Source organism: Protopterus annectens, chromosome 2.part0 (assembly GCF_019279795.1).
Source record: "Protopterus annectens isolate FY-2018-M chromosome 2.part0, PAN1.0, whole genome shotgun sequence".
In the NCBI taxonomy this organism is placed as follows: domain Eukaryota; kingdom Metazoa; phylum Chordata; order Ceratodontiformes; family Protopteridae; genus Protopterus; species Protopterus annectens.
This window is the reverse complement of record NC_056728.1, coordinates 1,707,147,365-1,707,165,186: the sequence shown is the minus strand read 5'-3', so window position 1 is coordinate 1,707,165,186 and position 17,822 is coordinate 1,707,147,365. Positions and strand designations below refer to the sequence as shown.

General features: G+C 45.1%; 1 protein-coding gene across 1 annotated transcript in view; it reads right to left on the bottom strand.

The window, feature by feature from the left end:
• CDK11A (cyclin dependent kinase 11A) overlaps positions 1 to 17,822 on the bottom strand; it is a 2,038,318-nt gene that overhangs the window by 528,662 nt on the left and 1,491,834 nt on the right. The window contains exon 15 of the mRNA XM_044061756.1: positions 14,600 to 14,705. Within this exon, the coding sequence (XP_043917691.1) occupies positions 14,600 to 14,705 (106 nt within the window). The remainder of the gene's footprint in view (positions 1 to 14,599; positions 14,706 to 17,822) is intronic.

The window sequence follows — 17,822 nt, the reverse complement described above, 5'->3', positions numbered from 1 at the left end:
CGCCTGGCAGACAGAACAATGTGTATGATCTTGGGAAGCACCCAAACAAGACAGACACTGGTTGGGACAGTCTTTATACAGAATCTGCCTCCCACGCTGACATTTTCTCTTTCTGGATGACATGAACACAAGCACAACAAGGAAAGGAAAAAAAAACAAACCACAAAGGGGCACTTATTTGAAAACATGGCTTGGTAACCAGCACAGCAGAAGGGTGGTGAGACCAATGTTAATGACAGAGTTCAGACTAGCATCAAAGAAATTCTGAGCATCTGCATCTGTACATCACCTTTATGCCCTATGTCGTATGCAGGGATCATGTACGTGATGTACAGCGCCTATAAGAGCTGAAGGCTTTGGTATACTAGCCAGAAGATAGGCTATCCTTGACAGGAGATCCCTTAGGTGAAGAATAATGCAACAGTGATATGGATGGACATCCTCTTTTCCTTTACCAGAAACAGACTGGAAGAGTCAACAGCCTGAGCTAAGCCCAATAAATCACTCCTGTCCAAACAGACTAAGACAGGAGAAAAAAATATGTCTAAGGTTTTGTTTCTTTTTGACAGGAAAGTCTGAAGAAACAGACACGCTTTTCCAGGAAAACTTCTCCTTATGAACAGGTATAGCATTCTGGCTAGACAGAGTGACATTCCCTGCCCCTTCTCCTAGGAGTGACAAGAGTGGCTCTCCCTTATTCACAAAGGCTACACCAACAGCTTTTAGATGAAGTGTCTAACACTCAGTCCATGGTGGCTGCAAGAACTACACCAGGAAAAAGGCTGAATGGTCTGAGGAACCAGCACTAGCCACAACAGAATCGCCTAACTGTGGCTGAGGCACTTTAAGCAGCCTGCTGTAGTGGTGAAGGAAGAACTAAGGAAAGAGTAGGGTTTTCCATGGTTAAACCAAAAAGATGCCCGATTCCTAGCGAAGCCAAGCAGCAGTAGTCAGTAAAACAGGTAAGTTGTTAAAAAAAAAAAGGGCAACTTTTTCTCTGTAAAAGCACAGAAAAAAGCCATTTAAACACTTAACCCAGCCCCCAAAAGTCACAGAAACAACTTTTTATCACAAAAGTAACAGAGACACTTCCATTTAAAAGTCATCTGACAGTCATTAAAAAATTTTTTTCCCTAGCTTTAAAATTATTCATTCACAAAGTACAATTTCTGTTATAAAATGATTTTTTCCCCGAAGGGAACTTATCTACCTAGCAGTTAGCTGACCTTTGATTCTCAGCAGCCTGCTAGAGAAGTGCTCTTCTGTGGCAAAAAAGCTCTGAGGGACTTGCCACCCACACATGACGTTTTTGTCAGTACTGCTTCAGCTCACTGTTTGGGGGCACAGAATTTGTCCTGTAAGCATTTCAAAGCTGACTGGCTCTTATTTGAATAACCCTACAGCCAAGGCTACTGCAGCAGTAATCCATATAATAAGCATCTGTGAGTTAAGTCCCTCTCTGACACCAAAACTCACCAGCAACAACTCTCCTTCATAGTCTTGGTTTACTGAAAATGAGCTACACTTAAATACTAGGAAAATGTAGTACTGTCAAATTTGGTATGCTACACCTACCCTCAGAATACTCTATTGTCAATATGCCATCACAAAATGAAAATGCATGGAACTTGGCTGATAAGGCATTATCTTTTGATCATGATATGACAGCAGTCAGAAAGTCCTTCAACTTAGCACAACAAATCAACAGGGGAATAACATCTACATTTAAGGACGTCAACATTCCCTTATACTCAGCACTGATTAGACCAGTTACTGAACACAGCACTCACTTCAGGGTGCATCTCACTAGAAATATCAAACTCCAAAATCCACTGAGGTTTTCAACCAAGAAGGGCATAGTCCTAAAGACCCTGAGCTGCCAAAAGTGGTTGGAAGAACCATCTCTTTACTCTGTAGCTTTCACATTTTGAGGGTTGACATATGCCTAGCTTACTGCACACCCACTGGGTGCCAGACTGTCCTTGATGATCTGTATCTCCACAAGTCCTAATACTTCCATTAACACCAGAAACAAGGGCTTAATTCTTCAATATATAAACAAACCATGGTGGAAAGATAGCGTTACCACACTCCTCCTCCGCCACCTCTGGAACAGACTTCTGCAGCAGGTTAAACAGCATGATTGCACAGCAAAACAACAGGAGTCAGCACCAAAAGGAAAGCATTTTTTTTTTTCTGTCTCTCTCTCCTCGGCCACAGTAAGCCTTCAAGGAGTAGGCTAAACTAACTATACTACAAGCACACTTTATCACAAAAAAAAATCAATTACATCACATCATTAAACAATTAAAAAAATTATTAACCACTGCAAAGCTAATAACATTCTTTCAATTACATTCTGTATTCAAGCCTCTGATTCTCTAGTACCTTTCAAATGGAAAGTACAGTTTTGTACCTACCATAAATGTAGATGTTCGAGTGTTCACCCTGCTGCAGTCATCACACTTGGGTTATCCTGTCATCAGGTGGTCCCGCAGTCAGCCTGAATTCCAAAGTCTTGGTCCGGCGTCGGTTGCTGTCGCTTCTTCCCTGACGTCAGTGCGCCAGGGGTATATATGATGCATCCGACGTCATTTTCTTCAGTTTTTCTTGCCCCAGATGTCAGGTGCCCCCAAAAAGGTGGTCAGTAAATAGTACCAATCTAAAACGTTTAGCACAAACAAAACATCCCTCCAGCTAGAAGCAAATACATCACAAAGGTAGTATCAGGTTTAGTTAGTAGGTCAGAGGGGATGGAGGGAGGGTAACCTGGACTGCAGCAGGGTGTATACTCGAACATCTACATTTATGGTAGCTATAAAAATGTACTATGTTCATCGTGTTACCCTGCTGCAGTCATCACACTTGGGTAGAATCCCAAAGCTAAGGATGGGAGGTGGAGTCAAACAGGGTTAGAGGAGGCTAGAAGGCCCTGCAAAACTGCAGTGGCGAAGCCAGCTCTAGTCTTAGAGTAAAGTGGTAAGTGGTAGTGTTTGGTGAAGGTGTGTACTGAACTCCAAGTTGCAGCTTCCAAAATATCCTTGGCTGGCACCCCCCTGAGGAAGGCTGTAGATGTAGCTGCTGCCCTGGTAGAGTGTGGCCTTATGGTAGCAGGAACTGGTTTTCCGTGATGGGTGTAGCAAAAATGAATGCAATGTCCTATCCATTTGGAAATGGTCTGTTTTGATATAGCTTTCCCTTGTGAAGCTGCAGCATAGGATACAAATAGCCGGTCAGATTTTCTGAAAACCTTAGTTTTATCCAAGTAGTAACGTAGTTGCCTGTGAATGTCCAAGGAGTGCAGGAGTCTTTCTCCTTTATTCTGTGAATTTGGAAAGAAGGTGGGTAAGTGGATGGTTTGATTTAGAGCCACACTGGATACCACCTTAGGCATAAAGGAGGGATTAGTTCGTAGAGAAACTCTGTCTTGATGGAAAATGAGGAAAGGCTCTACTGCCATTAGTGCCTGAAGCTCTGAGACTCTTCTGGCTGAAGTTATTGCTAGCAGCAGGGCAGTCTTCCATGATATAAACTTTAGGTCAGCAGAGAAAGCTGGTTCAAAAGGAGGTAGCGTAAGTTTTTCCAGAACATAGTTGAGGTCCCAGGTTGGTGTAGGTGCTCTCCTGGGGGGCCTAATGTTTTTGGCCCCTCTGAGAAACTGCCTTAGAAGTGGATGTGAAAATAAGGGAGGATCCGTGTTGTAGTGGGCTGAAATAGCTGAGGCGTGGATTTTAATAGATGAAAAAGAAAGTCCTTTGTGCAACATCTCAGTTAAATACTGTAGAATCTGAGGTATGTGAGGTTGAAGGGTATTTTGGCCTTTAGCTTGGTTCCAGGAGCAAAACCTTTTCCATTTGTCCAAGTAGGCCTTCCTGGTGCTGGGCCTCCTAGCTTCCAAAATAACATCCATAACTGCTTGAGGGAGAGGAGCTGGCTGGTTGCTTAGGTGATTTGCCATGCAGCCAAATTTAAGGTTTTGAGCTGGCTGTGTAGAATCTGATTGTCTTGCTGTGTGAGCAAATGAGCAATTTGTGGTAAAATCCAAGGTGGGCCCTGGGCCATATTCCGTAGTAGTGGGTACCAGTGCTGGCGTGGCCAGTCTGGGGCTATGAGTATCATTCTGGGTCTCTCCTTCCTGACTTTCAGCAGCACCTTTGTGAGAAGGGGCAATGGAGGGAAGGCATATACTGTCAGGTTTTTCCAACTGAAAGAGTGCGTCAACTTTCCAAGCTTGATGGTGAAGCATCCTTATACAAAATTTTATTAGCTGATAGTTTTGGGGGCTGGCAAACAGGTCTATGTCTGGGTGGCCCCATTTTTGAGTTATCATTGCAAATACTTGTGGATCCAGTTTCCACTCGTGGGGATCCATGATGTTTCTGCTGAGGTCGTCTGCCAATGTGTTCTTTTTTCCTGGCAGGAATTGAGCTTGTAGCTGAACTTGGTAAGCCAGTGCTGTGTTCCACAAGGTCCTTGCCTGCATAGAGGGTAGGAGTGTGTACCCCCTTGTTTTTTTTATGTACCACATTACTGTGGTGTTGTCCGTCCTTATTGTAAGCTGTCCTGGATGCAAGAGGTCCTTGAAGGCTGTCAGGGCATTCTGTACAGCTAGCATTTCTTTTTGATTGATGTGCAGATTCCTTTGATCTGCAGTCCATATGCCTTGAACGCACTGTCCTGCCATGTGTGCCCCCCCAGGCATAGTCCGATGCATCTGTTGTCATAGTTTGCCTGGCTGGGGGCAAGGTGAAAGGCTGACCCTTTGTTGAGGTGACATGCCTGTGACCACCAAGGAAACTCTTGTTGAAGGCAGGGAATGAGAGATATCATTGTGTCCAAGCTGTGGCTGTGTTGAGACCATATGCTTTTTAGGTACTACTGTAATTTCCTCATATGCAGCTTTGCAAATGGTATTAGTAGTATGCAAGATGCCATGAAGCCCAAGGCCTGCAGAATTTTTCTTTCAGGGAGTTGGGTCTTTTCGCCACTGTTTTGAAATATTGAGTCAGTTGTAGTTGTTTGTCTGGCGTCAGATAAGCCATCTGGGCCGCTGTATTCAAGCTGGCACCCAGGAATGTCATATTTTGTGAGGGTACTAGTTTTGATTTATTTTCGTTTACTGTGTACCCTAGGCAACTTAGAAGATGTTTTACAAAAGCCAGATGTTGTAAGAGGATGTCCTTGCTTTCTGCTTGGATGAGGCAGTCGCCCAGGTATGGGTATATTTGAATTCCTCTTTGTCTGCAGTATGCAATTACTGGTGCCAGGCATTTTGTGAAAACCCTGGGCCCAGTGGATAAGCCAAAGGGCAGTGCAGAGAATTCGTAATGGGTTGAACCTGCAATGAAACTGAGGTATCTTCTGCAATTTTGTCTGATAGGGACATGCAGGTATGCCTCCTTAAGGTCCAACGTTACTAGCCATGCTTTCTTGCCCAACATGGGAAGAAGCTGCTGTAGTGTTAGTATCTTGAATTTGGGTACTTGTAAGAAGGTGTTTAGAATTGAAAGGTCCAGAATTGTTCTCCAAGCATTGTCCTTTCTGGGGACTAGAAAGAGTCTTGAGTAAAATCCGTGGCCTTGCTCCCGTGTAGGTACTAGTTGAATGGCTCTCATGTCCATGAGAGCTGTAATTTGTTTTTGTGCCTCTGCCCATTGATTTTATGGCAGGTTTGGCATTCCTCTTATCCTTGGCAAGGTGTGGAAATGGAATCTGTATCCTTGTGAAATAATGTCTAGGACCCATTTGTCCTTTGTGATGATGCGCCAGTTGTCTGGAAAAAGTGCTAATTTTCCTCCCAAGGGAGCTGCCAAGAGAGTTTTGCTTGGCCATATGAGGTTTAAGTCATTGTGTTTGCCTTCTAGTAGTTTGGGGCCTGTCTTCTCCTCCCTTCTGTGTTGCAGTGCCCCACTGTCGAGGTTTGTAGTGGGTTTGTGTTTGTCCTCTGCCTCTTGGATGTCTGTATTTACCCCTCTGAGGTCTGTCAGTAGCTGGAAAGGACCAATTTTTTGTTGGCCAATTTCTGCTGAAGCGAGGGGGCTGAACCTGTAAGAAATCTTTGACCGTCTGCATAGATTTTGCCTTATCCTCCATTTTCTTTAAGACTTCTTCTGCTTTAACTCCAAATAGGACATCCTGTTGTAAGGAAGCATCTAGTAACTTTGCTTTAACATGATCAGGCAGAGTTTGTTCCTTTAACCAAGCATGCCTACGTATAACAGACCCAGTAACAGCTGCTCTACAGGAAGCTTCCAAGGAATCAAATCCACATTGTAAAGTATGTTTGCCCACCTGCTCAGCTGCATGCAACAGATCCTGTGTCCTCATCTTTTGTTTTATTTGAGACATTAGAAATTGCTGGTATTTTAGCAAGTGAAATTGACAATTTAGTGCTCTCGTAGCCAGAGTGGCTGAGGTGTAAACCTTCTTCCCCCACCTGTCTAGTGCTCTGGAGTCCCTTTCAGAGGGTACAGGATTTTTTGCCATAGAAGCCTTAGCCCCTCTGGGACCCTGGGAAATGGTCTCTGGGTCAGCAACAGGGCTTTTATAAAGGAATTTGTGGGAGTCAGGCACTCTATAATATCTGTCTGGTTTGGCTGGAGCAGGAGGCAGAGAATCTGGATTTAAACTAGATTCTAAGTAAACATCATCCACAATGTCTAAAACTGGGGGGATAGCAAGTGGTCTGTGCTGGGGGAGTAAAAGAAACTCTCTGAACCTTTTCTTTGAGTCAGAGTAGTCCTGACCTTCCCAGTGAAAATGTTCCCTCATAGTGTGTAAAGTTTCCCCAAAGGAGTAGTCTTCAGGGGGAGAAGCTGAGGGAATGGAATCCTCAGCATCAGAATCTTCATAAGGGGAAAGGAGTAATCTTGTTCCTCAGAGGAGCCTGAGGAAATAGACACTTGATCAGAGGAGGCATAATCTTCCTCTTGTCTAGGCCTTTTGTCGGGTGGGGGTTGGGAACCCCTGATTAAAGAGATCAAATCTGCAGCCATTTTAAGCATCTGTTTCTTAGGCATGGGGCCTTGAACTGGAGACTGAAGTGCAGTCTTTTTTGGTTTAAGAGGAGTCTTAAGCTTAGGATACGTTTTTATGGTGAACGTCGTCGGTCTGAAGACACCTTCAGAAACCGAAGGTGTTTCTGCAGCACCGACTTCTCTTTCTGCAATGTCGTCGGTAGGGCCTAAAGAAAATGGCTGCGTCGGCCTAGAACTCTCCGTCATAGGATCCGAAGCGGTCTCAGGTTCCAATTCTGCGGTAGCCAGGGGCTGCGTAGGCGCCTCACTGAAAACCGGTGAAGCGGAGACTGGCCCAGCTGAGGCCTCGGAGTCTGGCTTGGGTCTAGGCTGCCTGCCCTTACCTTTGCATTTTTTTGTGCATGCCGGTAGTCGGTTGCTCCGACAGCATAGTGTAATTAAATTTTCTACCGAAGTAGTGTCGTGCGAAATCAAAGCGTCGTTTTATAGTTCGCTTATTGAACCTAGCACAAAAGCGACAACCAGTGACGTCGTGGTCTGAGCCTAGGCAAGGTATACAATAAGAATGAAAATCCTTATGAGGTATTTGCTTCCCACAAGAAATACAATTGTTAACTTTTCCTGACATTGGTCTGAGGCAAGAAAAGTTTCCCCAACGGGGTACTTAGCTTTATTGAAGACTTCGGATCTGAAATTCGACTTCGAAAAACTCAGGAGTCGGCCGACCGGCACTTGCGAACTGCTTCTGCTTTGGGCACCGCGCGGCAAGAAAGACTGAAGAAAATGGCGTTGGATGCATCATATATACCCCCTGGCACACTGACGTCAGGGAAGAAGCGACAGCAACCGACGCCGGACCAAGACTTTGGAATTCAGGCCGACTGCGGGACCGCCTGACGACAGGATAACCCAAGTGTGATGACTGCAGCAGGGTAACACGATGAACATCCTGGATTACAGGGTGGGTCCCCACAAATTTAAACCAGGACTGACTGACTGGTCTAGCTCTTCATGAGTAAAGGACATGGCCTGAGAGTAGCTACTGAAAAGGCACATATAGACTAAGCTGCCTTAAAATATCTATGAATCTGTTTTGCAATAGTTCAAACAGAGCTCTGTCTGATCAGTGTGCCAGCAAAGTAGCTCATTAAATCGTGAACTTGGACAATGGGGATAATTTAAGAAAAATCAGACACAAAGAAAAGATACTGAAACCCCACCCACTGTCATGCTTCCTTTCCAGCATCAGTGCATAATTACTTAATGAGTTTCAGAAAAAGCTACATAGCAGCATAAATGAATAAACCCAAAACATATACATTTCCAGGCACTGCAACTGCGGATGTTAACACTTTTTTTTTCATATGAATATTACTACATGAAAAACTCTTCCAGGAAAAAGAATTAATCTAACTCTTGTTAGCATAACCACACACCAGCAACATGAGAAGCCACTTAGCATAACATGTGGTCATTATTAAGTGGAAGTACTGTATTTAAGTGGTTAAAATCTCAGCTTCACAGTTTGGGGACTTCAGTTCTGATCTTTGGCCACTTCCTGTATGGAGCTTAAATATTCTCTCCATATCTGTGTGGGCTTTCGTAGGGTATTTTAGTTTCTTCTCACCTTCCAAAAAACATTCAGGCTGACTTGTCATTTTAAACTACCCATATATATTGTATTTACATTTCCCTGACCCAGGTAAATAGCTGAAAAGGGTCCAGGATGACCACAGCTCACCTACCCAGTCAAAAGTTGACAAAAGCACTGTCTTTGGATGATTCAACAGAACACGTGGCTACCAGTGAATGCACACAGCAGCTGGTGCTTTACTTTATACTTGATAAACCAATTGATTCTTCCTTCTTGTAAGACAAACTGTCACACAAACTTATAATCTTGTCCCTCTGTCTGTAAACAAGCATTTGAAAAAAGTATACATAAAACGCTGTGCTGTCAATTAGCATTTAGATTACAACATGACATCCTGAAAATTCAACCCAAAACAGTTGATGTGACATTCACATTCCATCTCTGTCTGAAGATGCAAATGAAAAAAAAAAATACCTGGTAGGAAAGGTTGCTTCATTGTTTCCATCAAACTCTTGAGATCATGTTCCACATAATTCATCACAATATAGATCTTGTCCATGTTGCTGCCCACAACAATTTCCTTTAAAAAAAATTAATTTAGTGAAATTATGTTCTGATGAGTAAAGCAAGTTACTAAAACAATTGGCAATGACCTGCATGCAATTTGATTAGAAACATCACAATTAACAGTTCAGAATAAACAGAAGACTACAACCCTTAGGACTTCAGAAAAGATCGAAAATCAGATGCTGTTGCTTGTCTGACCTGGTTAGAAAGTCTCAACAGAATGTTAAACATTCAAAATCAACAGGGAAAAGTGATGGACACATAAAAATGTACATTAAAAATGGTATTGAAAAGGAAGTCAAAATAAAATTAACAGTTTTACCTGTAGCACACAAAACAAAAGCAAGAGGAAAAGGAGATGCTCCGATGAAACAAAAAGGTAAGGTAAAATGCTTTCAAATGTTTCTCAGACTTAAAAAGGAACAAAGACAGCTGAACTTAAACTTGATAACACCAAAGTAATTATTTTAAGTGAAGTGTCTTTGAAGGAAAACACCCTTAGAAGTACTGAAGGAAAAAAGTCAGCTAACATCTATGCACTAGAAACTTGTGAAGCCTTAAAAAAAGTGACAGAGAAAGAAAGCATTCTTGAAGAATTATGAAAACAACAGAAAAGCAATGTGAAGTGATGACTGAAAACAAGGAGATCTACAAAAATTAGAAGTTATGTACTCACCATAACGTTCCATCTGAGTAGGTGTATTCATTTGTCTGCAACCTGTGGGTTATGGATCTGATATCGGATCCGAACCGGCATGGTTTACCAGCTATGGATCCAAGCTCTCAGCTCCTCCCCTCACCCATAATGCCCTGCTCTACCCTCATGACCTCAGATCGAGTTTGCCAACAGCAAGAACACCCTGAAAAGGGTAACACATAATATGCAGGAAACTGAAAGGCCAGGGGGATAGGAGGGCGGGATGGTTGCAGACAAATGAATACACCTACTCAGATGGAACGTTATGGTGAGTACATAACTTCTAAATCTGAAGTAGGAGATTCATTTGTCTGCAACCTGTGGGACAGAGTCCCCAGCTACCTGAATCTTGGGCGGCCATCATGGAAGGATATTCCGGAGCACCCCGGAGCCAAATGATGCTCTACCCCTAGATGCAAGATCCAACTTATAGTGGGAAATAAAAGTATGAGATGAAGCCCACGTGGCTGCTGCACAAATATCATCTAGAGGAATCCTAGCCTTAAAGGCTGCCGAGGTAGATACTGACCGGGTTGAATGGGTGTGTACACCCTCCGGGTGCGGGCCTTCCTGAAGCTTGATAAGCCAATAAGATACACTGTGAAATCCAGCGAGACAGAGAAACTTTAGAAATTGGCTTGCCCAAATTAAATTTAGCAAAGGAAATAAACAACTGGTCGGATTGCCTATGACCAGCCGTTCTGTTTAGATAAAATCTAAGTTGCCTGTGAACATCTAAGGAGTGAAGCTTGTATTCACCTTTGTTTTCATATTTAGGAAAGAAAACAGGGAGGTTAATGGATTGATTAATGTTTGCTTCAGAAGCTACTTTAGGAAGAAAGGACGGGTTGGTCCTGAGGTTAACACGGTCCGGATGAAATACCAAGTAAGGAGGTTTAGCTGATAATGCTTGAGCTCTGAAACTCTCTTGGCGATGTAATGGCTACTAAAAGGCCGTCTTGAAAGACAAGAATTTGAGGTCCACCGCAGCTGGTTGAAGGGGCGGTCAAGGCCTGGAGAACTAAGGAGAGGTCCCAAGGAGGAACCGCTTGTTTCACAGGGGGCCTGAGAAGGAAAGCACCTTTAAGGAAAATTTTACACAACTTGGCTGACATAAGTGGACTAGAGTCATGACCAATGTGATAATGAGAAATTGCCGCCAGTTGTACTTTGACTGTGGAACTGCTGGCACCATCGTTAAAAAGAGAGGTTAGAAAGTCAAGCACTAAAGGAGAGGAACCGTGAAGGGATTCAGGCCTTGCAGCTCCGCCCACAAAGAAAACCGCTTCCACTTGCGGTAGACTTTCCTAGTGGACGGTTTATGAGCTGCCACCAGGATAGCCTTAACAGGGGACGAAATACCGGGAGTCCTGATCAAGAGTGGAACTGGAGCAGCCAAGCGGTCAACTTCAGGTTGTCCAGGTTCGAGGAGATATGCAGGATGGGTGGGATATCAGATCCGAATGGGATGTAGAATCCAAGGAGGATTCACCGAGTGAGACCTTAGGAAGGGGAACCAGATCTGTCGAGGCCAAACGGAGCAATGAGAATCATTCTGCAACCCACCCGAGAGGCTTTCTGAAGAACTTGGAGCATCAGAGGCAAGGGTGGATAAGCGTACAGAAGACCGGGTGGCCAAGCATGCACCAGAGCGTCTCTTGGAGAACCTCCTGGAGGGTATCAGAGCGAAAAACTGTCGCACTTGGTGTTTGAGGGAGAGGCAAAAGATCGCATGAAGGAATTCCCCACCGTGCGAATATGCGTTCGCTACTTGAAAATTGAGAGACCACTCGTAAGGGGTCAGAATGGTGCGACTGAGCTTGTCCGCCAGGATGTTGGACCGACCGGAATGTGCGTTGCTATTAGAAAGTGGTTGGTGGAGATTGCCCATTCCCAAACTCTCATGGCTTCGACAAAGGGGTAAGTCCTTGTTCCCCTTGCTTGTTGATGTACCAGACAACCGACATGTCGATTGAATCGCAATAGTTCCCAAGGGAAGAAAGTCCTGAAGTGCTAGCAACGCTAAGAGCACTGCTCTCATCTCTAGAACGTTGATATGCAGAAAGGTCTCTGAATCGCTCCACGTGCCTTGGACGGTCCGCCCAAAATGCCCCCACCCGAGGCGGAGGCGTCCGTGGTCACCGTGGCGAGAGGGAGAAGCACAAAATGGGCGGCCTCCGTGGAGATCCGGGAGTGAATCCACCACAGGAGGACGCTTGCAAGCCTTGCTGATCGCAATGGGGTGATGCATAGGGAGAGCAAGGTATGACCATTGTACTAAGAGAGTCCACTGGAGGATGCATATTGAGCCTGGCAAGAGGAAGAAGTGCTATAGCAGGCCATGGACCCTAGAGCCCTCAGGACCAACTCTGCGGAACAGAACTTGAGTGGAGAATGGCCCGCACCTGGAGCTGCAGATTTTGATCTCTGTCCGCAGTGAGGAAGGCTTTTAAACTCCTTGTGTCTAACCTGGCCCCTATAAAATCTAAGAGCTGTGAAGCCAGGTTGGATTTCTTCAGATTTATTGTAATGCCCAGAAAGGGAGCAAGATGGAGAAAGGAGTCTCGCCAATAGTAGTAGATGCCTTGTTGGGGCGGTAGAAGCCAGTCGTCCAGGTAGGGGAAGACCTGTACGCCCTGAAGCCTCAGGTGGGCGGCTACACCACTGCTAATACTTTGGTGAACACCCTGGGGGCTGTGGTGAGACCAAAGGGAAGGACCCGAACTGGTAGTGACTGGCTCCCAGCCGAAGCGGAGGAACCTCCTGGAGCGCCTGTCCATCAGGATGTGGTAATGCATCTTTGAGGTCTATAGAGCACATCCAGTGATTTTCTCCCAGAAGGGGAGAATAGATTGCAGAGTGACCATTGAATTTTTCCTTGGGGACTGCCAGGTTCAAGAGAGAAAGGTCTAGAATTGGTCTTAGTTCCCCGTCTTTTGGCACTAAAAGAACCTGGAGTAGAACCCTGATCCGATCTGGTCTGGGGGACGGGCTGGATGGCTCTTTTCTTTAGCAGATGGCCAATTTCTGCCAAAGCGGCCTCCCGTTGACCGGGTGGAACGTCTGGGAGGGACTTCAACTTTGGTAAGTGAAGAAAAGGGATGCGGTATCCTCTGGATATGATTTGGAGAACCCAGCGGTCTGATGTTATGGACTCCCATGCCGCTAGGTGCCCCGGAACGTCCCCGACTGCCTCCAGAGTGGAGCAGCCGGGCAACCCCTCAGGGTTGCTGTGCGGGCCGTTCAGAGAAAGGTTCTCTGGACCCAAAGTTCCTGGGAGCCCCTCTGCCTCTAGGGCGGTGTCCTCCCTGTCCTCCTCTGCCACGGAAGGACTGGTTGTCCGGAGCAGGCTGGGATTGCTGCGACTTCCAGAACCACATCTTCTTCTGACCCTTTTGGTTCCTAGAGTAGGGCCTCTGGGGTGCAGAGAAGCGGATTCCGACAGCAGACAGCGTCTTCCCGTCCTTCTCACTCTGGGTCAAAGTGTCGCGAACGGTTTTGCCAAAGAGGGCAGAACCATCAAAGGGGGCGTTTGCAAACGACGCTTTGAAGGGCTCAGAAAAATCGCAGTGACGGATCCAGGCCTGACGTCTAGTGACTAGGCCTGCCCCTGCGGCTCTAGCGGCGCCTTCCGTAGCATGGGAGAGTAGCCGCATAGAGGTATTAGTAACTGATCTAAGAGTGGCCATGCGGGTGGAGTGCAGCATCTTGTCCTCCTCCGACATGGACTCTGGGGGAGATGCAGCGTATTCTTTAATGAGATCTCGCTGCATCCTAATGACGTGTGCCAGGTAGTTCAGCGCCCTTACCGAGAAGGTTGCTGAACTAAACATCCGCTTCCCCAAGCGGTCCATCATCCGAGACTCCTTGCTCGGGGGATGGACTGAGGGACTCTCCTGGTGGTAATGAGGTCCACCAGGGGGTTGGCAGGAGGGGACACCCAAGAGGTAGACGGGCCCGCTTCAAATGCCTCCAAGAACACGGACTCATCCGAGGAAGACTTGGGGGCAGACCACCCCCCCCTTATACGGAGCATTTCCATGATGTCCCCAAATGAGACATCCTCGGGGGGTGACCGTGGGGAGCCTTCCCCTTCCTCCAAGTCCGTGTCTTCCGTGAGAGACTCGGGGGAGTCAATGTGCCTCCTTTATGCTTGCGAGGAACATCCTCTGGGGGGCTGTCAGAGGACTCCTCGCAAGCAGCAACCTGTTCCAGTGGAGCAGCTTGGGGCACAGAAGCGGGCTGTCCCAAGGGCCGGATGGTGGAAGCCTGACCCAGTGCAGAGGGCGGGCGAGCCGAAACAAGTGCCGGGGTCCGGAGACCTCAACAGGGCCCTCTCCACTACATCAAATGCCGAAGGAGCCGACCTCGACCAAAGGATCCGACAATCGGCTCCCCTCGGATCGAAGAGTGGATGGAGCCGGCGCGCGCTTCGGATCCGAAGGGACAGTGCGCTCCGGCACAGATGGTGCCGGCGAGCACTGATCCCGGATCGAGGCTCGGATCCAGGCTCTGAGAGGTCGGATCCGATGCACTCGAGGGCAGGGTCGGATCCAGTGCAAAGTACTATCGGCCCGACCCACCCCGGCTCGAAGCTGCTCGGCTCCAGCTGCTCTGAGCCGGGTAACGGGTCGGAGAAGAGCAATCGGTTTGAAAAAGGGTGTTGAGCTCCCCAGAGGGGAGGCAAGAGCACTCCCATCTGCATTCGCGCCTGGATGAACCTTCTCATCTCTGTCTGAAGATGCAAATGAAAAAAAAAAATACCTGGTAGGAAAGGTTGCTTCATTGTTTCCATCAAACTCTTGAGATCATGTTCCACATAATTCATCACAATATAGATCTTGTCCATGTTGCTGCCCACAACAATTTCCTTTAAAAAAAAATAATTTAGTGAAATTATGTTCTGATGAGTAAAGCAAGTTACTAAAACAATTGGCAATGACCTGCATGCAATTTGATTAGAAACATCACAATTAACAGTTCAGAATAAACAGAAGACTACAACCCTTAGGACTTCAGAAAAGATCGAAAATCAGATGCTGTTGCTTGTCTGACCTGGTTAGAAAGTCTCAACAGAATGTTAAACATTCAAAATCAATAGGGAAAAGTGATGGACACATAAAAATGTACATTAAAAATGGTATTGAAAAGGAAGTCAAAATAAAATTAACAGTTTTACCTGTAGCACACAAAACAAAAGCAAGAGGAAAAGGAGATGCTCCGATGAAACAAAAAGGTAAGGCAAAATGCTTTCAAATGTTTCTCAGACTTGAAAAGGAACAAAGACAGCTGAACTTAAACTTGATAACACCAAAGTAATTATTTTAAGTGAAGTGTCTTTGAAGGAAAATACCCTTAGAAGTACTGAAGGAAAAAAGTCAGCTAACATCTATGCACTGGAAACTTGTGAAGCCTTAAAAAAAGTGACAGAGAAAGAAAGCATTCTTGAAGAATTATGAAAACAACAGAAAAGCAATGTGAAGTGATGACTGAAAACAAGGAGATCTACAAAAACAGTTTTTAAAGCAGCATGTGAAAATCAGTAGGAAGCTAGGCAGTGCTATAACGTTAGCAAAACAATAATCCTGAGCCTGGAAATACATGGTGTTTCTAAAAAGTGAAACAGAATAAGGGTTAAAGAAGAAACAAAGGTTAAGAAAGCAAAATAAGGGTAATTGTACAGGAAATTCAATGTCAGTACTTCGTAGTGTGGCTGCCTCCAAAGTATCTGAGAGAGGAGACAACAGAACAAAGAACCAGCTCAGTTTCTCTGCATAAAGATAGGTGCAGCAGTGGAGAATGCTGAATAAACTACATAAGGATTTGGAAAAGTGGAACCAGTACACATAATGATGGCAGCTGAAGTTCTTTAATACAAACTACTGCTCTTAAGCCACAAAAACTTGATGTGAAGCATAAGTTGTAGGGAGTGGAACTGATGAGAAGAGAGCAGGAAAGAGATCTGAGGTTACTGATCATACCTGGCATGAAACACAAGGAGCAGAGGGCAGTACAAATTCCCTCTTCAAAGGGCAAAGAAAAGGAGGAAGAACCTCCCTTGACCTTAGTTCCTGGGAGGGCTGGGCCACTACTTAGAGGTCACAGGTGAAATCAGGAAAGAGGCAACTGGTGGGAAATTGGGTGTCAGAACTCCACTGCACAATGAAATACACAATGGAAGAAGCACTGAGATGGCAAAGGCGTGCACATAGTGTGGAACTGCTACCAAACCATATTTGGTAAGGGTGTGCTACTGCACTTCTGAAACAGGTTCCCCCAAATGATGAATTGCTGATATGCATCCAGTATGTGGGCCTATCCTAGGCCCTGTTAGTATAGAAGGAAACACCAACTTTCCAACTCTATGGAAGACATTACAGGGCAAGTCTTATACCGAATGCTACCACTCAGCCCATGCTAATGAACCTGAGGAGCCTGGGTGTGGGTATGCTCCAGCTGCATACATATACTTTGGAATGCCCAGCTGAAGGCAGCTGCTAGGGAACTGCACCTTCTGCAGGTCTCTTATTAAAAGACAATAGGCATGAACTACAACAGCATGCACCCAGAAGGGTGCGAACAAAGAGCCTCCTTGTTCTTCAGCCCTCTTCTGTATGATCTGGCTTAAGCCTGGGATCATGTAAGGGACCCTCTTGCCAATCTCTGTGCTGTGCAACCTCAGCTTTTCCCATCCTGAGTGAATGCAGGAGTGTTTCTAAATTTTCAGTGCTCCATCTCCAAGTGGCTTAGTTAAACAGTGGCACTCCTCCAGTCAACAGACACAAAATAAGATGGAATGTTTCTATAATGAACATAAGAATTACTATCCAATCTGTGCGAGCAGCAGAAAAGAACAAAGATAAACAGAAACTAGACAAACTCTCCTACCTTAATGCTTGACACCATGGCAAACACCGACAGGAGGTATACAAGTCCCAATTATGGGAAAAGCCAACAGCTGAGATGAGGACAGCAACAAAAAGGCACCACAACAATTATGAATTAATTGCAGAGATTTAGCAAATACTGCACATATTTTCTAGTGTCTTTTGCTCCACTCATAGGGTCAGTTAACCTCAGAATAAGTACTGAGCTGTTAATTCACATGGGAGGTGGCAAAAAATGAGACTGACTACAAGAAGCTATTTAGGGCTTGCATTCAATGTTTTTTTTTGTCCTTTGATGGAATGCCTAAGCTGTAATCAGTAAAGAACTATGTGCAGTTATCTCAGCCACAAGGGCAACAATGTCCATACAGAGATACCCCTAAATTAAGTAGCCACACATTCAAAATAGTGGAACGGGATTTGACTTAGCCTGCGAAGTTTTTAACACTAGGTAATACATTTTGTTACACAGCGTGTCAAACATGAACAATATTTGCTTTACAATATGACTGCATTACTCTGACTTAAAAAGTACAAACAGGTGTTAGTTTGGTTCATTTCCACCATAATTCACAAACAGCTTGGGAGGATTCCATACTTGGGGACATCTACACACACACTTTCAATGCACATTGCAATGTCATGTGTCAGATACAAAGTCTATCAAGCCTCCTAGCTACAAGTGAGCCTCTTAATGCAAATCAGGTAGCAATGAAGATGTGATGCACTCTGTTAACCTTTTTATCTTTATTATGGGTGCACATTAACTGAGCACCATACAGCAAGACATGATGCTTAAAAGGAAAGCTAATTAAAAAAAAAAAAAAAAAGAATATAAGCTTAAATTCTTGAAGGATTTAAATCGACAGTCCTACAGACGCCATTTCAGATGGCAATAAAACTAAGCCTTGGTCCTGCATGCCTAAACTCAGGAAAGGTAGCAAATTCTACAGCAATGAAGTATTATTTATTTATTTATTTCCAGTTTGATGACCGGGGAGGTCCACTGGGCTCAAGGAGCCCGTTTTCAGTGGAGGCCCGGGGAGAAAAGCTCCATAAAACAAAGTAGACATTATAATAATTAAACAAGTAGTACATGT